Raw genomic sequence first — 27,974 nt, 5'->3', positions numbered from 1 at the left:
TACAGTCAACTTAAGACACCAGCCCAGAAAGAATGTATTGAAAGAATGTTTTTTATTATAGCACAATTAGTTATGCAATATGTAATGGTTGTGGCATTTATCAGTCAGGAAATACTTTGCCTCTTGTTGAGGATACTTGTGATCTCTCTTTGAAATTGGACTGTCATGGAATTTGTTTCTTGGATTGAAGAAGAATGCTTATGACAGATCTCAAAAAGCCTTTTCTATTGATACTAATGAAACAGTCAAAGAGGCATGATTAACTGTAAAATATGACTGCTGCATTTTTTTTCCCCAAGAGCACTGAGAACCTAATCTTATGAAATCTCAAAATGAATACACATGCTGCAGTTTAAAATACTCCATAGCAAATACACCCCTGTCTGTAATGCTGCTCAGTTCCATAATTCTGAAGCAGGACTCTATCTTCTGTGCTGCGTTTGTCTAGATAACAGTCATGCTAATAATTTTCTACCTTCTTGTTTTAAAGATCTTCTATCTTGTACCTGCATGCATATCTGCAGTCTCACCATCTTTTTGTAATATAGCTGTGGTATGGCTCAAGTCATTGCTTAAATTACACATTCCAAACTGAAAATACATTTGCAGAACACATTAAGAGACATTTTTTTCTGTTTAATATGGACAGTATTTAACTGAGTCAAGATTATTCCTAAAAAATGGCTACCTAAGAATTATGAATTGTTTTATTTCTAGTACCATATTTTTTTGTGTATTTATAATATATTTATTCCTCAGTTAATCTAAATATTTTATGTTTTTTGAAGTTGCCAGTAAACTGAAGTTTACCAGGGGAAGTTCAGTTGTTCATTTTGCCACCGATAACATCTCATGTGTAGTTCAGTAATATTGGAAGGGAACACTCTGAATTCTCCCCAGTTAATGTGTGAGCATTATGGTGAGCAGCATGGCAGGCTGTTGATAGGAAGGGCAATTGCCTTGTGCATTTGAAAAGAGGAGGCATATATAAGTTTTTGTTAATGCTGCAGAAGTGTTATAAATGCAATCAGTTGAAATGAGGATGGAAACTTAGTGATCAATTGAAGGAATTCATTTTAGTACTGAAAAAGGGTATGAAAGACTTCTTGGTGGATTTGAAATCCATTTTCAAATTTGAAGTTGTAGTGATATTTCTTCAGTGTATTTCAAAACCACTGATAATTTTTGACTCTACTTGAACAACTCAAAAGACTTTTGAAGCAGCATTGAACTCATCTTTGGTGTTCAGTGGCTTTGAAAGGTTGTTTATAGGATGATGAATCTTACTTTCTCTTTGTTATATTATTTTTATGTTAAATTTACCATATTTCTTGCCTCAGCAACCAAATGCGAAACACATTACACTGCTTTAAGTATTAATTTTTAAATTTGCTAAGAAATTATAAAGCAAGTGCAAAGCATTAGTAGTATCTATTATGTAAACTGTGCATTTAATATTTACTGACCAGTTTCAGTATTGGTTTTGTCTTTGTGAATATACTCCACATGTTTAAAAATCAAAAAACCTTGAATTTTAAATCAGCTTTGCTTCTTTAAAACCATAATTCCCACTTAACAGCTGAAGATAAAAATATACTGTTATAAACCTTAGAGAAAACTTTCTGAGAGCTGCTTGCTATCTACTTAATGATTCTATTTTTCTAAGTTTTGTGCCAAGAACTTTTATTATGTGCAGTGTTTGCTTCTTCTACAGGTAAACTGTTTCACATTGACTTTGGTTATATTTTGGGCCGGGACCCCAAGCCCCTTCCTCCCCCAATGAAGCTGAACAAAGAGATGGTGGAAGGCATGGGAGGCACCCAGAGTGAGCAGTACCAGGAGTTCCGTAAGCAGTGCTACACAGCCTTTCTCCACCTCCGCAGGTAACAGCACTGGCTTTATGGTTTATGCCAGAACTGATGAGAGCCACTCTAAAGCAGGAGAGGAGACCAGTAAATGAATTGCTGAAATGTTTCTGTTGAAAAATTCAAAGCTTGTTTAAATGTGAACACAAGATTTTGTGTGAAACAAAGGAATGAAGACATCACAGTGTTGGTGTAATGTGGTGGGTGAATGTAATTGTTCAAGTTAAATGCCTCAGTTTTGCTTGTTTAATAACTTAAGTGGCTTCATTTCATAACGCAAGTGGGATATTAAATTATATTTCTTTTTGGGTATGTTTTTGCCCTTAAGCTTCTTTTCCTTCGATTATTGATGATCAAGGAACTGTCATTTTAATTTAAGTCATTACTCATTTGCTGCTTTATCCTCCTCCACTTTAAATTAGTGATGATCAAATTCTTTGGCTTGAAGATGACACACACACATATGCTTAGTTCAATTCAGCTCCTGTGGGACAAAAATTAGCAACTTGTAGTGACAATCAAGCATGTTAGAAATTTCTTTAAAAACCCAGAATTGTGGCAGCTAAAAACTCTTTAGACTCTGGTGTCTATGAACCAACAGATATTTCTTTTAAATTTAGAATCAGCTTCATTCTTTCGCAGTGACTATATTACTTATACATTAACTTTCTGAGACAAGTTGCTCATTTTTGTTCTGATTGAACAGAGCACAGGTAAGCAATCCTAGTCTGTCCAGTGATTTGATTTAGCATGTCTTCAATGAAGAGGAAATATTTTCATTTTAATATCAAAGATACCCTAATGGAAACCTTCAAATATATGTAAGAATTTGGTAATATGGTAAGCTTATGTGAAAAGTACCTGGAATATGGAAAGCAGCCAGTGATAAAAAATGAAATGCTGCATGTAGTTCTTCAATTGATAAAAGGAGGAAGACTAAGGAGTTGGTCCAGGAACTGAAGTTGTTAATGGGTTAAAAACCAGTCAGCAATTTGAAAAAACACAGTGGCATGTCATCAACAAGCAATATTTGTGGCTTCAGAGAACAGTCCAACTTCTGAACTTTGTTTAAAGCTGTTTTGTAATGCTGTATTTCTTATTTGTCATATACTTGAGTTGTTTTTGTTTAAACCTAGCTGTTTCAGTGAAAAGGTCTGTTGTGTCAATGAAAGATTATTCATTGAATTAATTTATGTAATGATTTGCTACAAAGATCATCATTAAATTTGTAGGATAGGGGTAATTTGGGTATACAAATAAACTGTGAATCAAGATGGTTTCATTTTTAATGTCTGGAATTGTCATTGTAATTATAGTATCGCCAATATTTGCTCATTTTATTGGAAAATATTTTTACATGGTTCTGGATAAATACCCTTAAGGCTTTCAACAACAATACTATGATAATATCTATTATATTGCATTGCATGTACATCATTACTATGTATGATAATATTAAAAGTACTGTAACTATTACTTTAAGCAGCTAGAAGTAAAAATAATTAAGATTACTTGTTAAAAAAGAATAATTGGTTCTGGAGCACTTTAGTTCTAACAGTTCTGCATATTAACAGAAACCCACTTACAGACAGATATTCTGGCCAAGTAATGTGAAATCATAACCTCTGATAGCTAAGACAAAATGCAAACTGTCATCTCCATCAGTTTGTGCTTTATTTTAGTTCTTTATTTCCCTGAGGAATAACCAGTTCTCTGCATATTTCAAGTACTGTATCTTGGTGTATCAGGATTCCTGGTGGAATGGATGTTGCATAGTGAAAAAAAAGTAAGGAATTTTAAAGTTACAAGTGAAAGAAGAGTTGTGTCTGTTGTTTCTGGTTGTAAGCAGTTTGGCATATGATCATTACTGTATGTTCTTTAGTTAGTTAGGGGGATTTTCTTGGGGAGTAGGAATAAGGAGATGCTTTCTACTTGAGCAACAGTAATCATTTGAGTGTCTTTGTCAGCAGTGCTGGAGTGAAGGAGCAGCTGCTGCATTCTGAATGTGTTTCAGGGCAAATTGTAGCTGTCAGCAGGACTTGGGCTGTAGCAGCCTCTTATGCTTTCATTATACGTGTTGAGCCTGTTTAAAGATGTATAAATCCTGCTACATGTCAGCATTTCCTTTCCATCAAGAATTTCCTGCTTACATGTCTTCAGCAGGTTCCATAGTATGACAAAATGGATAATTTGTCCCACCGCCCTGCTCAAGGAGGGTTGTCCCAGAGCACATGGCACAGGGTTATGTTCTGAATGTTCTGGAATATCTCCACTGAGGGAGACTCTGCACCCTCTCTGGGCAATCTGTGGCAGTAAAGAATTGAGTCAGAGCATTTCAGAATTTTTTTCCAGAGAGAGGCTCTAGATTGTTTTGTTCCTTCCAAGTAAGGTTTTCCCCTGCATTAGTCCTGTGAGAAACTTGCTGTTCAGTTTGAGTTAGTGGGCATAGGTGAGGGCAGAAGAGTAGGAGGTAAGTTGGAGTAGGGACAGAATCTGTAGTTTGGGCTGAGGTTTTTTTCTCTGTGTGGGTGGGTTTGTCCAGTTGGCTGGAGCAGTTTTTCCCCAGTCTGTTCCCAGCTGACTGAGGGTGCTGTCCAGATCTGAATAGAAACACTGCGCAACAAGTGGAAAGTGTGATGAACCTTGGGAAAGGTTGTAGTGCAGGGTCTGGATAATGTTCTAAAAGCTGGGATTAGATGGTGAAGAGAGAAGAGCAAAAGCAAAGCTGCGTGGGATCAGGTCCATATTCACTGAGTTTGGACTGCAAGGAAATACTTTGGGAAGAATAAATGCTGTAATTTATTACAGCTAACTGTGACATGATAATGATTAGGGAGTATCCATGCTCTTGAGAAGCTAATTTCGTTGTGGGGGAAAGAAGGGTAGTATCCTTAAGGCATTTTAAACGTAGGAATTTTGACTTAGACCAGATAAGCAGGGCTGTAGTTTGGGACTGCAGATAACTGTGTACCTTCCTGTCCTTGTCTTTATAGTGGATGTTTGTAGCTTCAGATTTGGTAGAGTATTGCAAAGTCAACATCCTAAATATTTTATTGGTTAGGACATTTATATACAAAGGGTCTGGTAAATATTGAAAAAATAAATGAAGGAATGCTTCGGATCAAGCAGGTGTTTGAGATATCTACTTGAAAACAAAAGTTGCTATTCTCAGAAAACATAGTAATGAGAATTTGATCTTTTGTCTGTTACAGGTTTCTTTCCCTCTGTGAGGGAAAAGTCTCTATATAAGACCGCTTCTATGTAGAAGGTAGAGGTTTTTTGTTGAATTTCTTCAACAATACTTCATGTTCAAACCAAAAGATGACCAACCTTCAGTGCAGCTGAGTCCTCATTTATTTTGTGAGTTAATTTGTTCTGAGTTTGAAGAAGGCAAAGAATAATGTAAGAAGGATTTAGGTTTCAGTTTAGGTAGTTCATTAAACCTTCTTAAAACTAGGAAAACCTGGCTCAGAGTTTGTTCTGACTGTGGATGGATGTCAGCCATTCCAGAGGCCTTTGTAATGTAGGTGTCAAAGATGAGTCAGGCTCCTAACTCACGTGATTCAGCAAAATCTCTCCTCTAGAGTTTGGGCTGTCAATTCCCCAGCTGTAAACCTCATGGCATGTTTGCCAAAGGTGTTGCCTGTAAGAAGTATTGCAGTTGATTACTGGGTTATAGAATGTTGGGGTGAGGGGCATAGGACAGATCTACAGGTAGTATAGTGAGCAATTCTTCAATTTTTAAGATTTTTTCCACTTCATACTCCCCCCCAGATTACCTTTTCTTGATTTATTTTTTTCCCCCAAATGAGTTTCTTCAGGTGATCTTATTCTTCAAGAATCAGAAGATTGCATTGTATGGAACAGAACCGTCTCTTAACTGGCATCTAACAATGATGCCTAGACCTTTAAAATCTTTTTTTACAAGCCTCCATCACATAAATAGCTCCAATAACCTGTAGTGCTTTTAAGCTTTTATCCTCTATGCAGTTGAAGAGCAAAAGGGACTCTGAGACTTTGGATTCTGTGTCAGTTTGAAGGGAAAACTACTGATAGAAGGTAATCTAGGAAGAGACTTCAGAGCATGTACTTATAACATTTAAGCATGTTTAAAAAGAAATCTGCTAGTTTCAGGCAAGTAGAAGAAAAATTGATTAAAATCTGTGGTGTCTGTTCCTAGCAGCGAAGCAACATGACTTCCAGATTTCTTAGCCAGACCTCAAACAAAATGGTAGAGTTAACTTTCCTTTGTTTCTTTTCATCTGCCATAAAAGTAGTTTTCCTGCTCCAGCTCCCTGCCCTTGAGGAAGTGAAGTAAAATTGCTGAAAGAAATAACGCACTAAAAATTTCTAGCCAAACAGTTGATTTTAATGCTTTTCTTATAATGTCTGAAAACTTATATTGGAATGTGTTAGGTAATGTTAGTTCCAGATGATAATAATAAAGTGTCAAGAGGTTTTGTTGAAATTAAGTTTTTCTAGAGAGGTGTCTTTTTTGAGCAGTATTTACTTTGTAAAATACAGCTATGAAGCAGACCTTTCGTTTAGTTGAAATACTCTGCACTCCTTGCAATTGTCAGCTGATACATATTCAGCAGCTTCCTAATAAACAAGTTTTGCTGCTAAGAATTAATTTTCTCTCATCTGTGAAGCTCCTGGTTCTCTTAGCAAAGCAATATTTCAAATGGTGAAGTCAGTAACATATTTTGTGTCTTAAAGGGAACTAGATATTTTGCAGAGGAAGGGGAGTTTCAGTTTGTGTTGAACAACTTGAAAGGTATCCTCTCGAAAAGAAACTGACAGCTAATTTTCTGCAAGGGCAAAATGGTGTTCTTTAAAAAGATAGTCATGAGAGTTTCCAACACCATTTTAAAGCCGAAAACTCTTCTCTGATTTGTCACTTTTAATGGTTATGGATGACATTTGTACTTCCTAAATGTACTGTGCTACCACTATTACTGGAGCTTAACTGAGCAACTGAAGACTCGGATCTGGTTGTTTGTCAAAAGCCCTCGCAGTGATAGGAAAAATAATTTTTTTGTACTTATGAAGACTTCATCTCTTTGAATATATCTCATGCTGCTGTATCACTTCATAATAAAAAAATAAACTTTGCATCAGTATTCTAGCATATGTGTATCCTAACAGAGGTAGAAAATGGCATTAAAACTTAAAATATATGAAATCACAGTTTATATTTGATGTGTCTTTGAGTACATGTTCTGGCGATTTTAGAAAACAAGAGCAAAATCAGAGCCTTTTATTCAATTCTGGCAGTTTGAGAGATTTTGAAGATTAAACTTTGATAGTGTATGTCAGTATCTTGTGTTCTTTAACACAAATACTTTCAATTAGTATTAAAAATGGATCTCTGAAGCATTAAAAGTTCTTTGTAAGATGATGATGAATTCTTAAATTAAGTTGTTTACAAAATGTCTTTTGTACAGTTTACAACATGTTTTACCTAATTTGCTCTTCTGCTTAGGTATTCCAACTTGATCTTGAATTTATTTTCCCTCATGGTTGATGCCAACATTCCAGATATTGCTCTTGAACCTGACAAGACTGTAAAAAAGGTAATTGTAAAGTTTTCATTGTCTTTCAGTGACCCAGGGCATCTCATTATGAAAATTTCAGTCACTTGTGATGATGACTTATTTGTCTCTCACCTGAAAATACTTGCTCTGGTTTTATAAGCTTTGAGCAATTTCTTTCATCATTGAAGTTAAAGATAGGAGAATGTACTTGGAGAACACTTAGCACATGTGCCAATTAATACAGAATGGCTTTTCATCATCCATGTAATGCTGCACACTCTGCTGTAGCACTCTGTTCCAATGGGTACTTTAGCTAAAAATAGTGTTTCCACCTTATCAAGCTTTGAATTGAAGCAGTCAATACTGACTGTGTCACAAAACATTGTCTCATCTAGTCTAGAACCCTTTAAGACATGGATGGTTTTATAAAACCAGTTTTCTTTTAGTTATAAAACCAGTCTACTGAAGATTTAAAACCAGTAGGCTGGTATTATCTTCATCAACAATAAATTTTTGTTTATTGGGAAGGCAGACCTGTGTCCCATAATTCTAACTTAGTCCTTTATACCAGCTTAAGTCATTCTTCTCCATTTGGTGTTTGAGCAATAGTTGACATGAAAAATACTGGATACATCTCCATCTAGATTTCATTATACTTACATTTTAGACAAATATTGGGGGGTTTTGTAACCTGATTTATAGTGAAGGGTTATCTGTTTTAATTCTCCAAAATTCTCTGTGGAGCCTGTGCATCCAATGGAAATTAGTTCACTGTAATTTTTATTCAAGCAGTGGATTGTCTTTCAGATAGGCTGTTCTTCATTGTTTTCAATAAGCTATGATAGCAGAGATTCAGAATCTTCAAATAAATATTTCATGTTCTAATAAAATTTGCTTGAAGAAAACTAAATTGTAACTTGCACAGATTTTTCCTTTTCTCTTCAAGGATCCAGGCATTTCTATTTAGAGTTTCTTGGTTCCAAATAAATACAAAGAGTTCTTGCAGCTGCTCAGTTTCATATCCAGGAAACTAAGCTAGTCCAAGTGCTGTGTTTTGTGGTAAAGATGACAATCTTCCCTCCACTTAGCTGTTTTCCTGAGAAAATGACAGCAAATAATTTCTTTTTATCAATACTTGAACCTCACCTCTGTACCTAAATGCCCTACAGATTGAGTAGATTGCTTACATAGAACATAGGAGATAAAAGCCTAAAGTAGGCAACTGAAATGGTTCAATACCTGCCAAGTTCTGGAAGTAACTACACTTTTGTAGAGACATCTTCTTTTCAAGGAAGAGACCTTCCCAACAGTATGCAAGTCCTGTCTTAAGAATTTCATCTTTATTAAGAAGACGCATTTGGCTCTGCCTACCCATTGGAAACATGAGTGAATACAGTAAGGAGGGGGAAGATCTTTTATATTGCAAAGTCTACTAATAAATGCTTCATAAATCCTAGTAAAATTTGATGTATGCATCAAAAGGTAGAGTGGGCTAATTTGGGATAAGTTTGTGCTTGACTGAAAGAGTCATCAGGAGGTCCAACCACTGGTTTAATTGAACTTCAGAAGTGCTGGTTCTTTAATGTTTGCACCAATAAGTTTGAGACTTAATGGCGCATTTTAATCTTATTCATTACTGGTCCAGGGTTCCCTGTCATTTAATTGCAGAATCCCAGAATGGCTTGGGCTGGAAGGGATTTTAAAGATTATCTCATTCCATCCCCTTGCCATGGGCCACTTCCACTAGGACAGGGTGCTCATGTGACAGTGTTATTCATCCTTGTCTTGAATGTGTTCTTGTGAGCTGTGATATTTTTTAGCAAGAGTCTTGTGATACTTCCTGCTAATCAACATGCAATATCCGTATTTCTTATTAATATCTTGGCATTGCATTTTATGGTGGAAGACTCTCTAGAAATGCTGTCCAAGGGTATATGCTTTCAGTAATTTATGATAATAGGATGTTGGGTTCTGTAAAATACTTGTAAAGGATGGTTTTAATATAACAATAGTTGAGTATTTCAGACTCTTCTAAAACTCTTTTACTCTCTGTAAATTTCCAATATAATTTTATTGACTTAACAAATCAAGGTACAGAATTGAAAGCCAGAAAGTCTTTTCTACAGCTGAGAAGTATATTACAGTTCACTTATGTACAATATTTAAAAATCAAGATTATGTAAAGCATAACAATATTGCATACATTTGGAGATCACCGAAGGCAGCAGAATCTAAAAGGAAATTCAGAATCACAGAGTATTGTGAGTTGGAAAGGAGCCACAAAGATAATCAAGTCCAGCTCTCAAGTGAGTGGTTCATGTGGGATCAAACCCACAGCTGTGGCATTACCAGCACATACTCTGACCACCTGAACTCTGAACTGGATCCGTGTGGTTATTCTAAATTCCATTACAAAGTAGAAACAACAGTGCTTTCATTGCATGAAAAGAACATGACATTAGTTGTTACGTGACGGATCACTATTAGATCAAATGCAGCAGTTAGTTATTAGGATCCTGAGCTCTGACAGTGTTGCAGCTTGGTGAACTGTGTCTTTTATCCTCATGGGAGATTCCAGGCTGTCCATTCACAGAGGCTTTAACATATGAAAGCAGATAGAACTGAAGCAGTAAGGAAAGTGCTTCTGATAAGGAATGCATATCACTTTGAGAGGGAAAGATCCTACTTCCCCAGGTTCTTTTAAGTTAATGTAGAGTGTGCTTGTTCCTTAAAAAAAAAAACCAAAACCCGCGCAGTAAGGTATTGTCAGAAAGATAGCCAAATTGTTCAGTTCTCTCAAGTTTTGTTATCTTTTATAAACTTTTTTTTTTTTTTTCCTGACAGCTCAGCTGTCTCTGAACCCTTTTGACAGTTTGGTCTTTTTGGTTCAAAGTTGTCCTTTAAATATACTCCTTAAATTTGTACAAAAATAATACATCATCCCAGGATCCCTAAAAAGTGGGTAAGCAGAGGAGCCTTCCATTAAGCAGTTGTTGATACTACAATCTGCTGGATGCTTATGACAATGTTCAAATTCCTGTGAAAGTAATTGTTTTCTTTAGTTCTCAATTTTTCATTTTACTATTTTACTTTAATAACATAAACCAGAAAATAGCTTTAAATGGGCTAGGATCAGAATAATCTTAACCTATTGTATAACACTGAATAGGTCATTGCTGTTTGGGGTTTTTTAAAATAATGTGCTAGAAAACTTGTTTGGGGTATTAAATACCCATTAGCCCATCTGAAGCCCATCTGAAATCAGTTATAAGCTTTGTTAGAACTAATAAAAAAAGGAACATGGTGCCTTGCCTCTCTTGGGGTGAGTGTCAGGTTGATTCAGTCATTTAACAAGGTAATACTGTACCTTGTTGTAGAAAAATTGAATAAATGCTTTCAGCATCTCAATTGATTTTTTTTTTTTTCCTTAAAACTTTAACAAAAAATCTATATATATTTCAACAGACTCAAATTAGGTAAAGATCCATTTTGGACTGACCTGCAAAATTGAATTACCTTTGATGTGTGAGACAAGTCAATAGCCATTTCAACCAGGGTATCACTTTCACAGAAGACAAAGGTGGAGATTTACCAATGTTTTTGTATTTAAGAAGGTGTCCTGGTGAAGAGTAGAGGTGAAGTTCATAGCCAGTATTTTTCTCATTGATGCTGTACTGGCAGCACTCATGCTCACATTTCTGTAGAGCCCTTCTTTTGCTTTAGGGGCTTGGAGCTAGTCAGGCTCTGGACTTGCAGGCAACAAGATACATTACCTGTATTTCAGTTTGGATTAATCAGAATACTGGTTTGATGATTAAACTGCAAGCAGAGTAATTTCCTTTTTCGCAAAACAAAGGAATGCTTACTGAAGTAGTATATATATTATATATCTTATAATGCCTATTGAAATATTACACTGCAGTTATTTTGTCAAACAATTTGTTTTGCGTAAGGAACTTTGATACTCAATATTTTCAGTAGGTGTAGCTATACTGCTGTTATGAAGTAGGCATGGGTCATTCAAAAGGTTATTGCTAAAGAAAGACTTTTCTTTAATGGTCACAATTTTGCTTCCTCAGAGTGAAAGCATTGCAATGTGAGATGGTAGTTGAACTCCCAGTTTAATCTTTGTCTTCACAAAGGGACATCCTGTCCCACGAGTGGGTAAGAAGGTGTTTTGCAGGAAGTGTCTGCCTGTGGGTTACAGAAAAGTGTAAAAACTGCATTCAGAAATAAATTTTGTGTTCCCCTTTTCTGAACTTTCAGCAGATAATCTATGTGGTCTTAGAGCCAGAATGAAGGTTTGATTTTAGTAATCATACACATGTTCTAAATAAAAATAGAATGTGCACCTACCATACGGTAGTGATGGCTAGAATAAAATAAAGAACGCTACTTTGATATTCTATGTCTTGATATTGTCTCTTGTCATTTCCTGCAGTGTATAGGTGTTTAATAATGGGATGCTCATTAGTGAGAGTAGCTAAAAGGAGATGTTGGAAGGACTTTCTTACTTTTAGTCACAGAAGGAAACATGTTCTCCTCTATGAGGCCTTGGATTATTTGAGTTGTGATTACTTTTTTTTTAAGAATTTCATACTGATATGTTGAATGAGACCTTCCAGAAAAATCTGAGTGCAGAAAATATTCTTAAAGACTCTAACTACCAACCTGAAGAACAAAGACAGGGCTTTTGGGCTTTTTTTTTCCAAATTATTTTGGGCTTTTTTTTCCAAATTATCCTTTACCATCTAATAACAGTGGGATATCCGAGGGAGCTCACTGACAGAATACAATTGTATAATCAAGCTTAAAATCTAACAGTAGGCATATTGTCCAAGTGTTGTTTCTGTCCAAAAGTTACAAAATATCTTGGGAGAAACACAGATTGAGTGAAAGCAAAATTGGAACAGTAGCTTATGTCATACACAACATTCTGTAAAATAAGTATAGACTGCACCTATAAACCTTTTATATGGTTTATTGGCACAGGATGGTCTAAGCACATCTGGGTGCTCTGTTCCTGTCCTCCCTGAAGGAACTTCAACAATCTTCTTGTACAAAAGATAGCAGACTACACAAACTGATTTACTTACCAGAAAAAAATGGCAATAGTGATAACTTTTTCCTGCTGGCATGAAAAGAAACTGAAACTACCTATGGCTTCACCTGAAGACACAGATTTAGAGCACATGAGAATTTGGCAATACATTCTTACTTGCTTTGCATAGCATTTGTTTTCAGAAATTAAATCAGTGCTGACCTTAATCATGCATTTTCACAGCTTAAATTGGACTGAAAATAAGTTAGTCAGCATTGACCTGAAAATAAACAAAGCTCTGTTTGAAGTTTCACAACTATTCTTGAAGAATGTATGGAAAACTGGTTTGGGAACCAGCTGTCTGCTTGCAGTGGGTATACACAGTATCACTCAGTGAGTTTACCCAGTATTTATAGAAAACTAGGCTAGGACTTCCCAGTTGGAAGAAAAGCTTGTTGTACTGACTCACTTCCCTCACTTCAGTTTTGATCACTGGTTTCCCCATAGGAGAACCTGGAAAACAGGGATTACCAACTACACAAAATTGTCTCTACCCTCAAACCTGGAGAAACCCTTTTCAGATTCTTGGTGTTTAGTTTCATAGTAAAAAGCTTGTCAGATTTTGACCAAGAAAAAGTAACTGCAAAGCCTAAAATTAGTGGTCTTTTTGATCCTTTCATCTCCTTTTGTCCTCTCCATACTATTTATAATGAAAGCTGTCAGTATAGTGTGCTTCATCTCACGGTTCATGGCACCGTCTCCTACAGCCACTCTGATTTAGGCTTTTCTGAAAACCTGGCTCAAAAATGTCACAAAATGGAATTAAATTGAAAAGTAGCAGAGGATTCTCCTCTGTTTGTGTCTCCTTTTCTTTGGCCTCTGAGATAATTGCCTTTAAATTTTCAACTCTTCACATATGCTTTTCCATTTCTCAGATTTCAGGAAAAAGACTGGGCTGAAATCATTATATTGACATGTTAATGCATAACTAATAATACAATGAAGATATCGCTACACTCACTTTTTTCCCTACCATTGCTCCGTGCTTTTCCATTTTTAGCACAGCTGCAGTGCTAATTGTTGGGCATTGCAAAATTAGTCAGTGCTATAAATTCTAAGTAGTAATGACTAAAATCTGGAGTCAATTATGTAGCCAGTTTTGCGTAAGGAAGAGGTGCACCATCACTCTTCAGATGTAGCTAATGGATTCAGCATTGTCACCTCCTAACAAAAAAAGCTTTTTATTTTTCTACAGAAAAGCCAGATGGTTTCTATCTGTCCTTCATAGCGGATTTGACCTTTAAATGAGAAATCATCAGGGACCAATGATTCATTGTCAGACAAAGGATTCAGAGGCATTAAAGGACAGTGTCCTAATTGACTGAGCTCTGTTTCAGATGTCCATTGATTAAAGAAAGTGCTGCAAAATGCTGTGTTATAGGCAAGGTTATTTTGAACGCAGAAAGCACAAATACCAGACTCCCAATAAGCAGAAGCTTAACTGCTGTTTTTGAAAGTAGCACCATTCATTTTGGTATCACCTTTGGATAGACACAAAAAAAGGATAAAATCAAAAGGGAGCAAAGTTGTCTGTGGGCTGTAATACTGAGAGCACTCTCCGTGTTTCCAAGGCTGTGTGAACACTGATGGGGGCTCACCCCCCCTTGGTAAGAAAATGATAAGTCTAATTGTTTGGAAACTAGCAAAAAGAGAGAGCAGACATGTTTTTTTCCTTTAACATTAAATATGTCAAAGTAAAATTATTTTTATTCTACAAGTATAAAAGCTGAAGCAGAGATGTGACTGGAGGTACAGAAAGCTTCTGAGCTACTTTGTTTCTAAACCTGAACTAATTGTTCCATTTTTTTTCACCTGGCTTGTAGTGAAACTCACTGCTTTCCCCCTCCCCTGTGCTCCCCAATCAGCCAAAGGGTAACTGAGAGTTGAGTTCCCAAGTTAATGAAATGGAAAGGACTTTCTAAGTTGGAGCTTGATAAGCCTTTTTAGGCAGTGGATATCTGTCCCTTTTCACCTGACCAAAAATAGCAGTATTTGTTAAAAGGTGGTGCTAGGAAATCTTCCTGAGACTTATTAATGTCAGTAGGAAATTTACAGGAGAAGTAAAGTCACTTTTACTTGATTAGAGTATGTTTGTTTCGGTAGTATTTTCTTGCTGCTCCATGAAGGTTTATGCTTTGTAAAAATGTCACATTGCCACTGAGCTTATTTTGCTTCGGCAGACGTTCATCTCTCTGTCCATTTGGGTAATGATGCTGCAGCTGCACACCCAGCTTTTTTGTTTCTAGGCTGTTGATTTTTCATGCATATTAATTAATTTCAAAATATTGAAAAAATACGGAAGTTGGCGTAAACACCAAAACATGAACCAAGTGTGAGAATACTCTTTTGCTCCTGTTGCTTTATATCAGTCTCTAGTTGATTATAAGTTTTTGGCCAGTATGGTGAAATTCTGAGCAGGAACAGTGTCATCTTTGAGTACCGTAGTGGCTGAAACCCCAGTTCTCACAGAAGTTCAGTTTAGAGATGTTCACTAGCATCTTCATTATCTTCTAATAAAAATAAAAGAAAATTAAAAAAAAAAAAAAAAAAAAAAAAAAGGAATTAGAGAAGCCTACATGGGCTTGTTTACAAAGCACATTTTATTCAAATTGAGCCCATGGAAACAAGGACTGTTGTCAGAATAGTCTCTCAAATGAAGTTCATGCAAATAAAGCATCTATATAGTTTGTGGTGTGAGTTGTTTGAACTGTAAGCAACAGGAATAGCAGGAAAGTATTTACTGAAAAAGAGGAAATGTGATAATGATTAAGCCAAGCACTTAGTGCCAGTTTCTGCCACATGAATATTGTAATATGGCATAATACTGAATACTGATGCTGAATACTGTAATAATTGTAAGACAAAACAGTAAAAATAATCACAAAAAAAACCTTTTTTTTCTTTTTTTTTTTTTACTGTTAATTGATCTTTGTCTCATTTTAGTAGTGCTTACAGCCAGTGTATATTGTGACCCACTAGAAAAGGACACTGAAGATTCTCTTTAAAGCAGCTGAAGTTGCAATGAGCAATCCCATACTAGTGTAATGAAATTGTATAAAACATAATCAGTGTTGCTTAATGTTGCTGGAAGAATAAATACTAAAGCCCCCACCAGTCTTCAGAATGCCTGACTTGCAATTTGTCTGAAAACTAGATAGGATTAGCAAAGGCTTCTCATATGTACATCTTATATGTCACCTTAAAATGCCATCAGTAATTCTGAAAAACAGAGCTATGAGTATCCATGAAATATGGATTTGGGGGCTGCCTTAAAGATTATAAAAGTTTCCACAGAATTTCCAAAGTTTGTCTTAACCTCGAGCATTAAGTAACTAATCCATTTCAGGTAATGTTTTACGAGCGAGAAGGTGCTTGCTAGTGAAAATTCCTGAGTTTAATATGGTAACTGTGGTCCATATTGGACAGCAAGTCTGATGTGAGGACAAAAAAAGTCCAGAGAAATCTGCTCTTTGGTGGAAGGGAGAGGTCAGTCTTGTGCTTCGAGAACAAAAGGCACAAGCAACAGTCTTGGAACTCTGCAGGGAAGTGCACTTACCCACAGTAGTTCTACTCCCAACTGTGTTTTCGTATGATTTCTGAGTTGTAAGCCCATCACATTCCAAACAGCCAAAGACAGAAGGTTGAACTTGGAGATTCATTCAACTGAATGAAGACCCTGGCCTACCCATTTTCTCAGATCTTTAACTATCATTCTTAATAAGATGATAAATGTTTTCTTGAATATTTCTTCTCTTCCTTTTGCCATCTTTTTTTTTTTTTTTTCCTACTTTACACAGTAAAGTGTAAAGCTCTGTGGGGCTTACTGTGAGTTTTCTAAGTTTTCTGTGAAATCAGCTTCATAGGACATCTTTGATGCCATTTTCCAAACAATACTCATTTTAGTTCTCCTTGAAGACACTTCAAGGAAAAAAACAGAGTCTGAGTTTACAATCAGTTAATGTTGCCTGTTATTCTGGTAGATGTGCTCTTCCCCTGTGAGTTAGATTTTTGGAATAATAGTGATGTGAGGTAGTGTTTCTTTCTTTTTATTCATGTAAAATATTTTTTCCCCTTCTTTGAAGTTCCCATCTTCTGTGTGATTCCGCTGCAAGTTATGATCCCCTTCTTTTTTCATCATCAACAATTAAGCTACAAGTAAATTACACTTAAATGCTTGTCCCCTCACCCTCACTCACCCATATTTTCTTCTGAACTGTTCTTGATATTATTTTCTCTTTATTTTTTGTTATTTGAAAAACAGAAGCAGTATCAGGGTAACTGACAGAATTTCCTTATAAACTTATTTCAAATTTAACTGAAGTATAGCAAAATTTCTAGTCAAACAGTTTCTTACAACTTTTCAATCCTCTTGTTGTAGACTTTGATACTAAACTGTCGTCTTTTCAGGGGGATAGGAAGTGGACAATTTTAATTTAGTTTCAAGTTGAAAGTCAGTATCTTGATATAGACTATTCTTACTTATTCAGCCTATTCATCCTTGGAACATTCAAATTCTGCAGTTGAGATTTAATGTTTCAAAAGAGTATTTTTATATCAAATGGAGTTCAATGTTTCCTTTTCTGGAAACAAAGTGAAAGTTCAACTAGATTCATCAAGCTTATTTTTTTGTCTGTTTTACAAATCCTGAACTATAACAATGCACTTGATTTAAGTATCAAAGTGGGAGCTCTGAGTCTACAGGTGAGATGTTTTTGATGCCTTCATGGTGGTCATCATTCATAAGTGTGTAGAATGAGATAACTATATATCTCATCAGTATTTCACAGCCCAAGTTTACCTCTATTTTTAACACCATGCAAAAATCTCTTCCTGTTGACCTCATCTGTGAGAAACTGTCAGCTTTTAGAACTCATCCCACACTGAAACTTGAGAGATTTCAAATAAGGATTACTGTTGCTTTTTCCTACAGGAACTATAAGTTAGTGCGTATTAATCTTGTTGCTGCTGTTGCAGCTCAAGAGGTTATTTGTAATTTTGCCTTGTTTCTTCTCATCTAGGTTTCAGCAATCAGTTTTGATGCAGGGCTGAAAAACTTTCAAGCAAAGATACAATACTGGGCATCATTTGAGCCTTCTGTTAATTGCAAACTGATTGCAAGATCTAACCATGGATGAATTTCTTTGCACATATATCAGTGTGCCCAGTGTTTTTTGTGGGAAATGGGTTTAATTAGTCATTAAATCCATAGAACGAAGCTGCATCTTAATATAACTGACTGCAGAAATTCTGAGAAGGTCTTCTATGAACAAATTAGAAGATTGCCAAAATATTTGATTACTAAAATTGTGTAAAAGAGTGTTACAGTGACTTTTTTCTATTTTTCTTGAAACTGGACTTAGTGATTTTGATGAATTCTATTAACATCACCTTTTCTGTGAGCACTAAACTAGATCTGAAAGAAATCTCTGCTGTAATTTGGGGATGTATTTAAGCTTTTGCATAATTGCAAGCATGTGAGTAATCCATTAAATTCTGTTGGATTCTACTGTTTGCTTCATTTACTGTTGAAAACTTCTGATGTGAGAGTTAATAAACTTCCTTCTCCTTGTTTGTTATTAAGATGAAAGTTCTTCATAACAATAACTTCTTGGAATAATCTGCTGAATCTCTCACTGGTAACATGCTTAATTAAAAGTTTGAAATTTTTTGGCTTAATCCATTCTTTCATATTGATCAAACGTCTTTTTGCGAGGAAGTTGAGGAAAAACTCACTTTATACTTATTTCAAACACATCAGCAACAGAGTTATAAAGGTTATTTTGAATGAGGAAACTTCTCCAACCTAAAGGATTCTGTACTCTTACCATACTGTGCTGGCTAGCTTAGGCTTTTTATTACAGTGCTGAAGGGCACTATTTTGGAATATATTACCTTTGGAAAGAACACAGAGTTATACTAAATTGAAATCAGTTAACACTCACCTGAAATCCTGGAACATTTTTGCTCTCATAAAGAGAGTGGGTGAGTATGTGGTATCCTTGGTGCATAGAAAACATAAAAAATAGGACATGAAGGTAGTATCACCTCACAAATTCAACCTTATTATGAAAATTGTTGAAATAACTTAGCTTACATTTTTGTCAATGGCTAACAAACAGTGAATTCCTAGAAAATGTTCAGGAAAGACTTGATTCTGTCTTACAGTCACAGCCACGAGCAGGTTAAGAACCTGCCAATTTAAATCATTTGATATTTTCCTACATGAGAGATTCCTGATTGACAGCTCTTTAATATAAAAAAGTTTTAATGAGCTCAACTATGTGAGGTGGAAATTGGACAAATTCAGATAGCAAATAAGTCACAGTTGTTAAACAGGACAATTAATCATTGAAACAATTTACCTAGGATGTGAAACATTCTGACTTGCCATAAAGATAGGGTAAAAGAGATTGTTTGATACCATTTTACCTAGTTCATTATGCAGGAGGCTGAAATACTTCAATATGATGGTCTCCACAAGAGCTTGGATTGTTTGAGATTTATCTTTATGAAAATAAAGCATGTGACAACATGGCAACAATAAATCTTCTACAACTAATGTGAATTTGCTGGACAATTTACATACTGTTACCAGCACTACTTTGCAAGGTAGCTAGTACTTTAAATGATGGCCATAGTATTGCTTAGGCAGTGCTGGAATCTAGGCTTATCAAAAGAGATTTCAAGGAGAAAGAGGATAAAACCAGGCTTAGTGGAGTTAGGGCTGGGCTCCAGTACATTAGGGAATTTTGGATCAGTTCTGAACTATTTTCTTGGAATTAGTTGGAAGTCACAGAAAGGCCTCCACTGCACCTTCATAAATGATCTTGGCATTGCCAAGATGGAAATCGGAAAATACAGGTATTGCTGTATTCTTAATTATTGTGCATTCAGCTTTTAACTCATATACAAGTTGCAAGTACTAAGACGAATTTGTTACCGGTACATGTAAGGGGTAGCAGTGTGTCCAATGAACTGTTCATGGCCGGTGGATACAGTTAATGAAATTCACACTTACCATACAAAGGTCAGTTTTGATGGAGTTGATTTGCTCACACTTTCCTCTCATTCTGTATTCTTTACTTAACTGCCCTACAGTTTCTGAAAGACAAACATTACCTGAAAGTAGGTTTAGAGTAACAAAGTGTTACATCCTTTCTAAAATTAATATGATCATCCGGAGTCTTCCAAATTCATATTTAATATGTGAAATTTTGTGGTTTTTCTCAATACTCTAGTGAATGTTGAATGTTGCCTCTTTTTCTCATAGCATTTCAGTCCCACTTAAACTTGTATTTCCAAGTGCTACTCTTGACCTTGAGCTTTGAAATTACTAGTTTGAATTAGGGGATTGTTTCTAGCTTATTTAAACACTGTTTTTTATTAAAAGATTTTAAATAGGTGTTTTAAATAACATTGTACATTTCCAACACTCTGCTGTAGTTTAGAAGTAGGAGAGAGATTCTCCACTAAACAGCCAAAATCACTTTGTCGTCTTCTGTATACATTGATAGAATAAAGCATGTCTTTAACCATGGAACTAATTTTAGCCATTTCCGCTCCCATTCCAGGTGCAGGACAAGTTTCGTTTGGACCTGTCTGATGAAGAAGCTGTCCATTATATGCAGAGTCTAATTGATGAGAGTGTCCATGCCCTCTTTGCAGCTGTCGTGGAGCAGATACACAAGTTTGCACAGGTGAGGTATTTTCTTCTCAGCTGGTGGTCTCTGTGGTAGCTGAATAAGGTGAGAGGTTGCAAGTGGTAAGTTTTAGTTCATTTTATTACAAGATGAAACTGTTTTAGTTGTAAGGACTGGAGAACAAGGTTGTAGAGGTCCTAGGACTGAGAGCAAGCTTGTAGAGGTCCTATAAATTTTTTTTAAGCATCTTAGCAGTCATGCAAGGTCTGGCATCTGGGACAAGACAACTTCTGATGCCCATCCAGGCTGGGGAATGAACAGACCCAGAGCAGCCCTGCCCAGAAGGGCTTGGGGGTGCTGGTGGGTGAGAGGTTGGACATGCCCTGGCCATGGCACTCACAGCCCAGAGAGCCAAACATGTCCTGGCTGCATCCAGAGCCCTGTGGGCAGCAGCATCCTGCCCCTCTGCTCTGCTCTGCTGAGACCCACCTGGAGCACTGCATCCAGCTCAGGAGGGACAGGGACCTGCTGGAGAAGGTCCAGAGGGCTTCAAAAGTTATCAGAGGGCTGGAGCACCTCTGCTAGTGAGACAGTCTGAGAGAGCTGGGAGAGAAGAGAAGGCTCCAGGAGGACCTTACATCAGTCTTCTTGCTGATGATCTGGGTTGACAATAGATTATTGCCTCTGTTACTTTTGTTATTACAATATACCCTGTATGAAGAATGAAGTGTTTAACCCAACATCTTATACTCCGTGCTGTATTACTACAATACACACTAAGACAATAAAATATTGATTCCCATGTTAAATCAAACTGTGTTTATAAAAACATTTCTGCTTTGACTTTCCAATTTTTTTTTTCCTTAAAACCATCTGACATTTAGTTTGTGTTTTTAGGAGATTTAAGATATTACACTGTTTGCCTTAAGTATTAGACCATGACAAGAAATGGAATGAAGGGGGGAAATTAAATTGCGCTGAAAAGCCAGTCATTAGCCTGGTTTTTAATTGATTCTTTCTTCAAAAGACTAGTCAAATTCTGATATGAACTGAGGAGAACTATTGTTATGGCTATCCATTTTGCTTAAAAGTGTCTCTTCTTTTCTTCAAACTTAGTTTTTACTTTGAAGAATTGCACTGTAGTGCAGGATGAGAAGAAATAATGTCATTTCCATCTACGTATATATTTGATAAAGGTGATGTTTTATGAGATTTGAAAAAAGGAAGCGTAATTATATGGAAATGATTTGGATATGACAAAATTTGTTGTCATTCACTATGGATTACTTTGAACTTTGATGTAGGATGGTAATTTCATAAGACAAAGTGAAAAATGCCTGGCATCAACCTTAGGGTTCAAATAAAAAAAAAAAAAGGCCATTAGAAATATTCAAGATTGAAGTTTTAAGTTTGTCCAGTATGTGTGTAGACCTTTCTTTTCATTACATACTGACAGTCACTGGTTTTTTTAAGACTTGTCTTTTTACTTCATTGGCCTTAGGTGACTGCCACACTCTCCCAGATAATTGTTACTGCAATTGTGGAAGTGTATTACAGGTTTGATTCGGGTGACCTTTTCTTTTTCCATTCAGGCTTGTTTTTGCTTGATCTTTCTTCAGTTCTTAACTCTGCCTTTAAAATCACAGGACAGATTTGTTCAGAATATTTAAAAGTACCCAAGAATGTTATTCCCATTTTCTGTGGGATGGGGCTCTGAACAACCTGGTTTAGTGGAGAGTGTCCCTGCCTATGGCAGAGGGGCTGGGTTTAATTGATCTTAAGGTCCCTTCCAACCAAACCGTTCTGTAATTCTGGCTCCCAGGAATGGTGTTCTAAGCAAAAAGCTGATACACATTCCAGCAAGCACTGATTGCATCTTCCATTCATATTTTTGGAAGTTAATATGCAAGCCCACTGGTGTATTGCACTTTGGATACCAAATAAGCAGATGTGACAGCCACTAATGTAGGCCTGATACAGTTATCTTACTTTGTAGTTTTTACCTCTCCAGCTGGCCTGTGCTGAATTTCATCACAGAGTTATTTTCCTGAGGCTCTATGCAATCTTTGTGCACTGTTGCAGAGTGTGCAGCCTATGTGCTTTTAGCTTTCCTTTCTGCTTTGGGCATCCGGTGCCTAGAATGAAAAACAAGTGTCTTGATTTGTAAGTGCTAAAGGCATCTCATGACTCCATGTGATGCTAGTTTTGGAGTTCAGGTTACTGCCTTTATTCATACTCTAAAAAATTTAGGCTTGCAGGCTTTCTTCTGCAAAGACACTGGATTGCAAGTGTGAGGAGGATGCAAAAAGAATAGACAAAGATTAATCAGCAGCTGACAAGTCTTAAGAATCTGTGCTTTATTAATGAATTTTTTTAAAAAATACTTCAAAAAACCCAATGAAAAATAAGTGTAATTAATGTCTATTCTCTATATTATGGGTGAAATGGGATGCTTCTTAGTGATATTTATTACTTCATCAGTCAAAATCATTATCTTTCCTTTTTGTCTGAGGCAGTCTTAAGAATTTGCTGCTGTAGTCTTCCTGGAGTCTGCAAATCGTTAAACAAATGAACAATTAATGGGTCGTGAATTTGCTGTAAAGGGGTCATCTTACTCAATGGCCAATTGAAGCTTTCAGTTCCTTCATCTGTAATTCTGCATTGAATTGCCAGTGGCCTTGCTCTTCATAGTATTATAAGTTGTCTGGAAAAAATCCTAACGCTACACAGGTGTTATGACACAAGTGTAAACAGCAGATACGGCTTAATGCCACACAATATTTCATTTCAAATGCTGTTCAACACATTTTTTGTTTATCATTATATATTTATTCTTTTAATGCCTTCAAAATAGGTCTGTGAGGAATCTGTGCAGTCTCCTGCAGCACTTAAGAGCTTTTCAACAAGGGTGGTTATAACAGTAACCATGGTGTTTCAGTGTGGTATATGTCACTCTGCATTAAGTAAAGCTCTTGGATAAACTACTCTGGATGTTTTAGAATCAGCTCAGTATTGTTCTTGTATAACAATATTCTAAATTGTGTTCAGTTTACAGCTGTGTTATGAAACCTTTAGTTTAATTCTAATAGTCTCTAATCTGTTATTTTATTAGATATTTTACAGACCTTTTCATACACTGCCTGTTTCCTTAATGGTTATAAAAAAAGTTGTCTCAAAAGTAAATAAATTCAGCATTTAGAATAAGGTAATGGTGTTGTACAATAGTTCTCAAGAGGAGGAAAAGGTGCATACTAATTTTAGTTGATACTAATGAAGACTGGATAGCCATTTCTCCCTAGAGAGTCACTTCATTTTAGCAGCATTATTTATTCCTGCAGAGGAAGGAAAGAATCTACAGTTGAAGTGTCTAGTTTCACATTTTATTTCCCTTGTAAATTTACAAATCAAGTCATTTGTATTCAGGGCTGAAATAGTAAGCAGTGATTAGAAAAGTGGGATACAGGCTGTCTCACCGAAACTGTAACTGTGAAGTTTTGGGGTTTTTTTAATGGTTGGCTGATACCTGTTTTGGAGCAAACTCAGTTTCAGCTGTAGAAGTTGCATGGATTTAGAATATCTCCAGGCTGTAACCCAGTGCTTCTGCATCAGGGAGTGCAGGCACCTCAATGCAGGGCTTCTGTTTTTCTTCCTACTGGATGTCAAAATAAGATAGTGAATGTCTACCAGCAGGACTGTGTATATTGGGTAAAATAATTGGTCAAGGGGCATATAGAGTTGGCTTCTGTTTTTTCCCTTAAAAGGTTGTGAAAATTATCTACCCTTACACATTTCACCATATTTTTCAACATAGAGTTCAATTTGTGCATAGCATTTGTTCTTTGAGAGTAAAGCAGATTGAATAATCTCTGTGCTGTGTTTTTTTCTTTCAGTATTGGAGAAAATAAGCTTTTTGCCTGCTCTTGGTGGAAACAAGCAAATGCTCAAAACAGAGACTTTCTCAAGCCCTTGTAGACTTCACCAAACAGTTTTGGTAAAAAGCTGCAGATTTAATGGAGTGAAGAACTGAGAACTCAGAAAGTAGAGAAGCTTTTTGAATCTCTGTTCATTAAAGGTTTAAAACCAACCATTTTTTAAAGGACGATGACTGTTTGTACCATCCTTGGGAGCCTCAAAGGTTGAAATAAGCAACTTCCTCTCAAGCCAAAGATAACTGGAAGAGGTTGGATTTAATGGTGAATTCTTGTACGTGTTAATATATTTTCTTATTTAAAAATAGAAGTAGATAGAAAGCTAAAGCAGGGAGGCTACAGTTTCTCGGTGCAGAAAAACCCCTCACAAAACTATTAAAGACTAATCCCCTCTCATCCCTCCCCACCCACTTTGTTCCTTGAGTAAGTTTTTAATGTAATTCTTATGATCCTTTATTTCCTGCCTTAGGCAATGTTATCGTTTAGAACGGACAATCATTTCTTGCCTGCTTACAAGTGTTTTTAAGTGCTGATAAGTTACCCCAGCTGTAGGCAGCAAATTAAATGATCACTAACAGGCTCAGCAACGGGAATGCACAGTGAGCAGTTCAGTATTTCACACTTTAACTCTAAATGTTTTCTGTACAGTGATTATATACTCTTCACTCTAATAAAAACCTTTGTTGTTGCAGTCTTGAGGTATTCTGTTTTGTCTTTTTAATCTTACCTGCTGAGACATGGCACACTAGAGGATTATGTTTGTAACTACTGTCTTTTTGCAAAGATTTTCACTTCTCAGTTTACTTGATGCTGGAATAATGCCACTCATGAAATGACTTTTGTGCCACATGTTGAGTTCATAATGAATCTGGTTTGTATGATCAATAATGTAATTAGCTCTTCATAAGTGTGTGGCTCTCTTCAAAGGGTGCTCTAATAGTCCTGTATTTTTTAAATAACATTTTAAGATAGGAAGAAATCCTTCCCAATTATAAAGATAAGAGGGACTGATTTGAATGTGGGGACTGAATCTGACTGGTATTTGTGAGTCAATTTTGCTTTGTGCTTTTGTCCCTTTTTTCCCCTGTATGTGTGACTTAAGAACTGCATTACCCTAGTTGCTTGGTGCTCATGCTGTCTAGGAATACACAATGCCATGAGGAGCCACAGTATCTTTAGCCCCTCTTATCTTTAGCTCACTCTTCTTTGGAGAAGAAGTAATGATCATTTTCTTGTGGTTTGTTTGTTTTTTTTCTGTCAGACTTATATATTCCTCTACTGCCTCTGTTTCACATGAACTTGTTCTATGTACAGTGCTTTGTGGCATCTTCCGAGTATAATTCTGAGAGCCTGGATTTCTCAGATGTTCAGAGAGAATTCTGCAAAAAAAAAAGGTCTTTTTCGTTCTTTTAGTATGTTTCGAATGTGCATCCTACGTGCTCAGACAACTTTGGATCTTTATGAAGCAGCCACACTTCATTTGACTTGAGTTCTCGTCTCTGACCTCAGCCCTTTCAACTGTACATATTGTAGGATTTTTCATCTATTTCTTTTGAAGAAAACTTCCTGTTATTCCTGCTCAAGTCTAATTATGAAGGATATGGGCATGACCTGCTGTCTGCCAGTTGACCAGACAGGCCAAGGTTGTCTCCTTATTAAAACCCAAAAGACATCATCAACTCGATCCTACAACACATCTCACTTTGCAGAGATGTTTATAAACTGTTAAATATTGGCCTTTATAAGTGCGTGGTTGTTCACTATGTCTTGTGTTTCGGAATTAACCTGTTCATATGCTCAACTATGCAACAGCCTATTAAAACTGTAGTCTTAAGTTATAAATGTTAACATGTGAACCCAAGTGGAATGTCATTACAATAGGTAAGGCTTAGGAAGAGCTAGACTTCACTGTAGTTCACTGTCTACTTCTTAAATGGAGAATGTCAGTCACAGAAGCAGAAAAGCTTGCTTGAATCAGTGGAAAATAGTCCAAGCAGTTGTGTTCGTATGTGTTTCAGCATGTGAAGTGACTCTGGATATATTTTCAGTGTATTTTCCAAAGAATTTTGTAAAACAGTGAGCCCTGACAAACCAGCTGGATATGTCTCTCATCCAGCTAGTGGCTTTTCTTAGGCTGATCTGCCTATTCTTTTCCTAGCTCATAGGAACCCTTATAGAATGAAGAACAGGTCAGCACTGAGACTGCTACGACATACGAGATACAAGTAGATTTATACTTTAGGCCTTATCTTCTAAATACCAAGTGTTGTTTAAAATTTAAAAACCTCAATAATTTTATTTTTTAATAGTCTTGTACAAAGTTCTGACTTTGTTTAGTAAAATCTAATGGCTCTTAGCACTCCATGTGGCATAATTTATTTAAAGTAAAACAGACAGTTGAAGAAAACCAAACAAGCTGGGTTGCTGAGGGGAAATAAGTTACTTTGTTTTAAATGAAAGATTTTCCTTTTTTTTGCTATGTTGCCAAAATCTTTGACTTACTGGAGTTAATATGTATAATAGGTTATCTATCATGGCTTGATATTGCTGTATAATACCATAAGTGTATTATGTGTCTGTTGTCTCTAATAAATTCTGAATCCCTTGAATAACTACATAAAATTCTGTCTCGAGGAGTAAATTCTATAAGGTGAAATCCTTGTATATTTCACAAAGGTAGAACCCCAGTCAGGCGATGGTACCCATGTGAATGTCAGACAGGAGTTTTACCCTGCTCTTCTACTTGTGTGAGTGCATAAACTGGGTAAACACAGCTCTGCGTGGAGTGAGGCAGTGAGCTCCATCATGTGTACTGGAGCATGGTGCAGCGTGTGGCAGGAAACCAGGCTGTACCAGGGGCGTCTGTCCTGGATTGCAAGGCAAGATGTATTCAGTTGCCATCTGTTAGAGGTGTTATCTTCTCTTAATTGGGCAGTTTCCTTTATCTCTTCCACAAACCAATCCTCCCCCCGCCAGGGGACATCTGCTGTTAACGGGCAATTGAATGACACTGCATTACTGATAAAAGTTACAGCATCCCATTGTGAGATACTCTGCCCAGAGGGAGGAGCCAAGCATTCCTACCTGGATATAATCTTGAGTTTCTGGAACACCAGCACGGCTTTTTCTGCACTGGATTTCCCAGAGGGACAGCTGCCTCTTCCACTGCCTTTCCAGAGGAAGACTACACCTTTTTCTACAGGATCACTGCTCCAACAGAACCACACCTGACACTCCAGGAGGACTGCAGCCATAATTCCCAATTGGACTGCTGCCAACACCCTGAGTAACAGGGTGTCAGGCTGTATTGTGGCTCTGTCAGTGTTGTTTCGGTTCACTGCATTGTTTATCTTTTTATTTTCTTCCCTAATAAAGAACTCTTATTCCTGCTCCCATATTTTTGCCTGAGACCCCCCCCTTAATTTGAAATTTATAACAATTTGGAGGGAGGGGGTCTACATTTTTTTTTTTCCATTTCAGGGGAGGCTCCTGCCTGCCTTAGCAGACACCTGTCTTTCCAAAACAAGACAGTGTCACAGAGTAACCTGTTGAAAGTCACCCTCTTAAGTCTCTCCAGGAAGCATTACACAGCAAAATAAATAAAACAGTCAGTAATTTTGCCATGGACTTACTTTGACCAGCAGTTGTATTTCATATAACTTGAGATTAAAAGTACAATAAAACTGCCTTGTAGGTGCTTTGTTTGCCTTTCAGCATTCATCTTGGTCTCATACTGATCTTTTTTTTTACAGAATCTGTAATGATTCTTTGGGATCGAGGGTGGGAAAAGCAAATTAAATAATTTGATTTTTCCTTCCCTAACGTAGACTGTCCTTGGTTGTTTTCAACTGCCAGTTGAAGCAATTATTGCCAAAGTAGGATTTTTCAGGAAGGCAAGGTAG

General features: G+C 36.5%; 1 protein-coding gene across 3 annotated transcripts in view; it reads left to right on the top strand.

The window, feature by feature from the left end:
- The window catches only part of PIK3C3 (phosphatidylinositol 3-kinase catalytic subunit type 3), a 67,951-nt gene extending 43,179 nt beyond the window's left edge, over window positions 1-24,772 (top strand). For 2 of the 3 annotated variants that reach the window (XM_054003232.1, XM_054003231.1), the window contains 4 exons: window positions 1,715-1,883; window positions 7,351-7,441; window positions 20,075-20,200; window positions 24,034-24,772. In XM_054003232.1, the coding sequence (XP_053859207.1) occupies window positions 1,715-1,883; window positions 7,351-7,441; window positions 20,075-20,200; window positions 24,034-24,048 (401 nt within the window). In that variant the 3' untranslated portion in view covers window positions 24,049-24,772. Of the gene's footprint in view, window positions 1-1,714; window positions 1,884-7,350; window positions 7,442-20,074; window positions 20,201-24,033 lie in introns of those variants that run through there. The other variant, XR_008441257.1, reaches the window with a different exon arrangement.
- The last annotated feature ends 3,202 nt before the right edge of the window (window positions 24,773-27,974 follow it).

The sequence above is a fragment of the Vidua macroura genome, chromosome Z (assembly GCF_024509145.1).
Source record: "Vidua macroura isolate BioBank_ID:100142 chromosome Z, ASM2450914v1, whole genome shotgun sequence".
Classification (NCBI taxonomy): Eukaryota; Metazoa; Chordata; class Aves; order Passeriformes; family Viduidae; genus Vidua; species Vidua macroura.
Note: the sequence above shows the minus strand (reverse complement) of the source record. Positions and strands in the feature narration are given on the sequence as shown.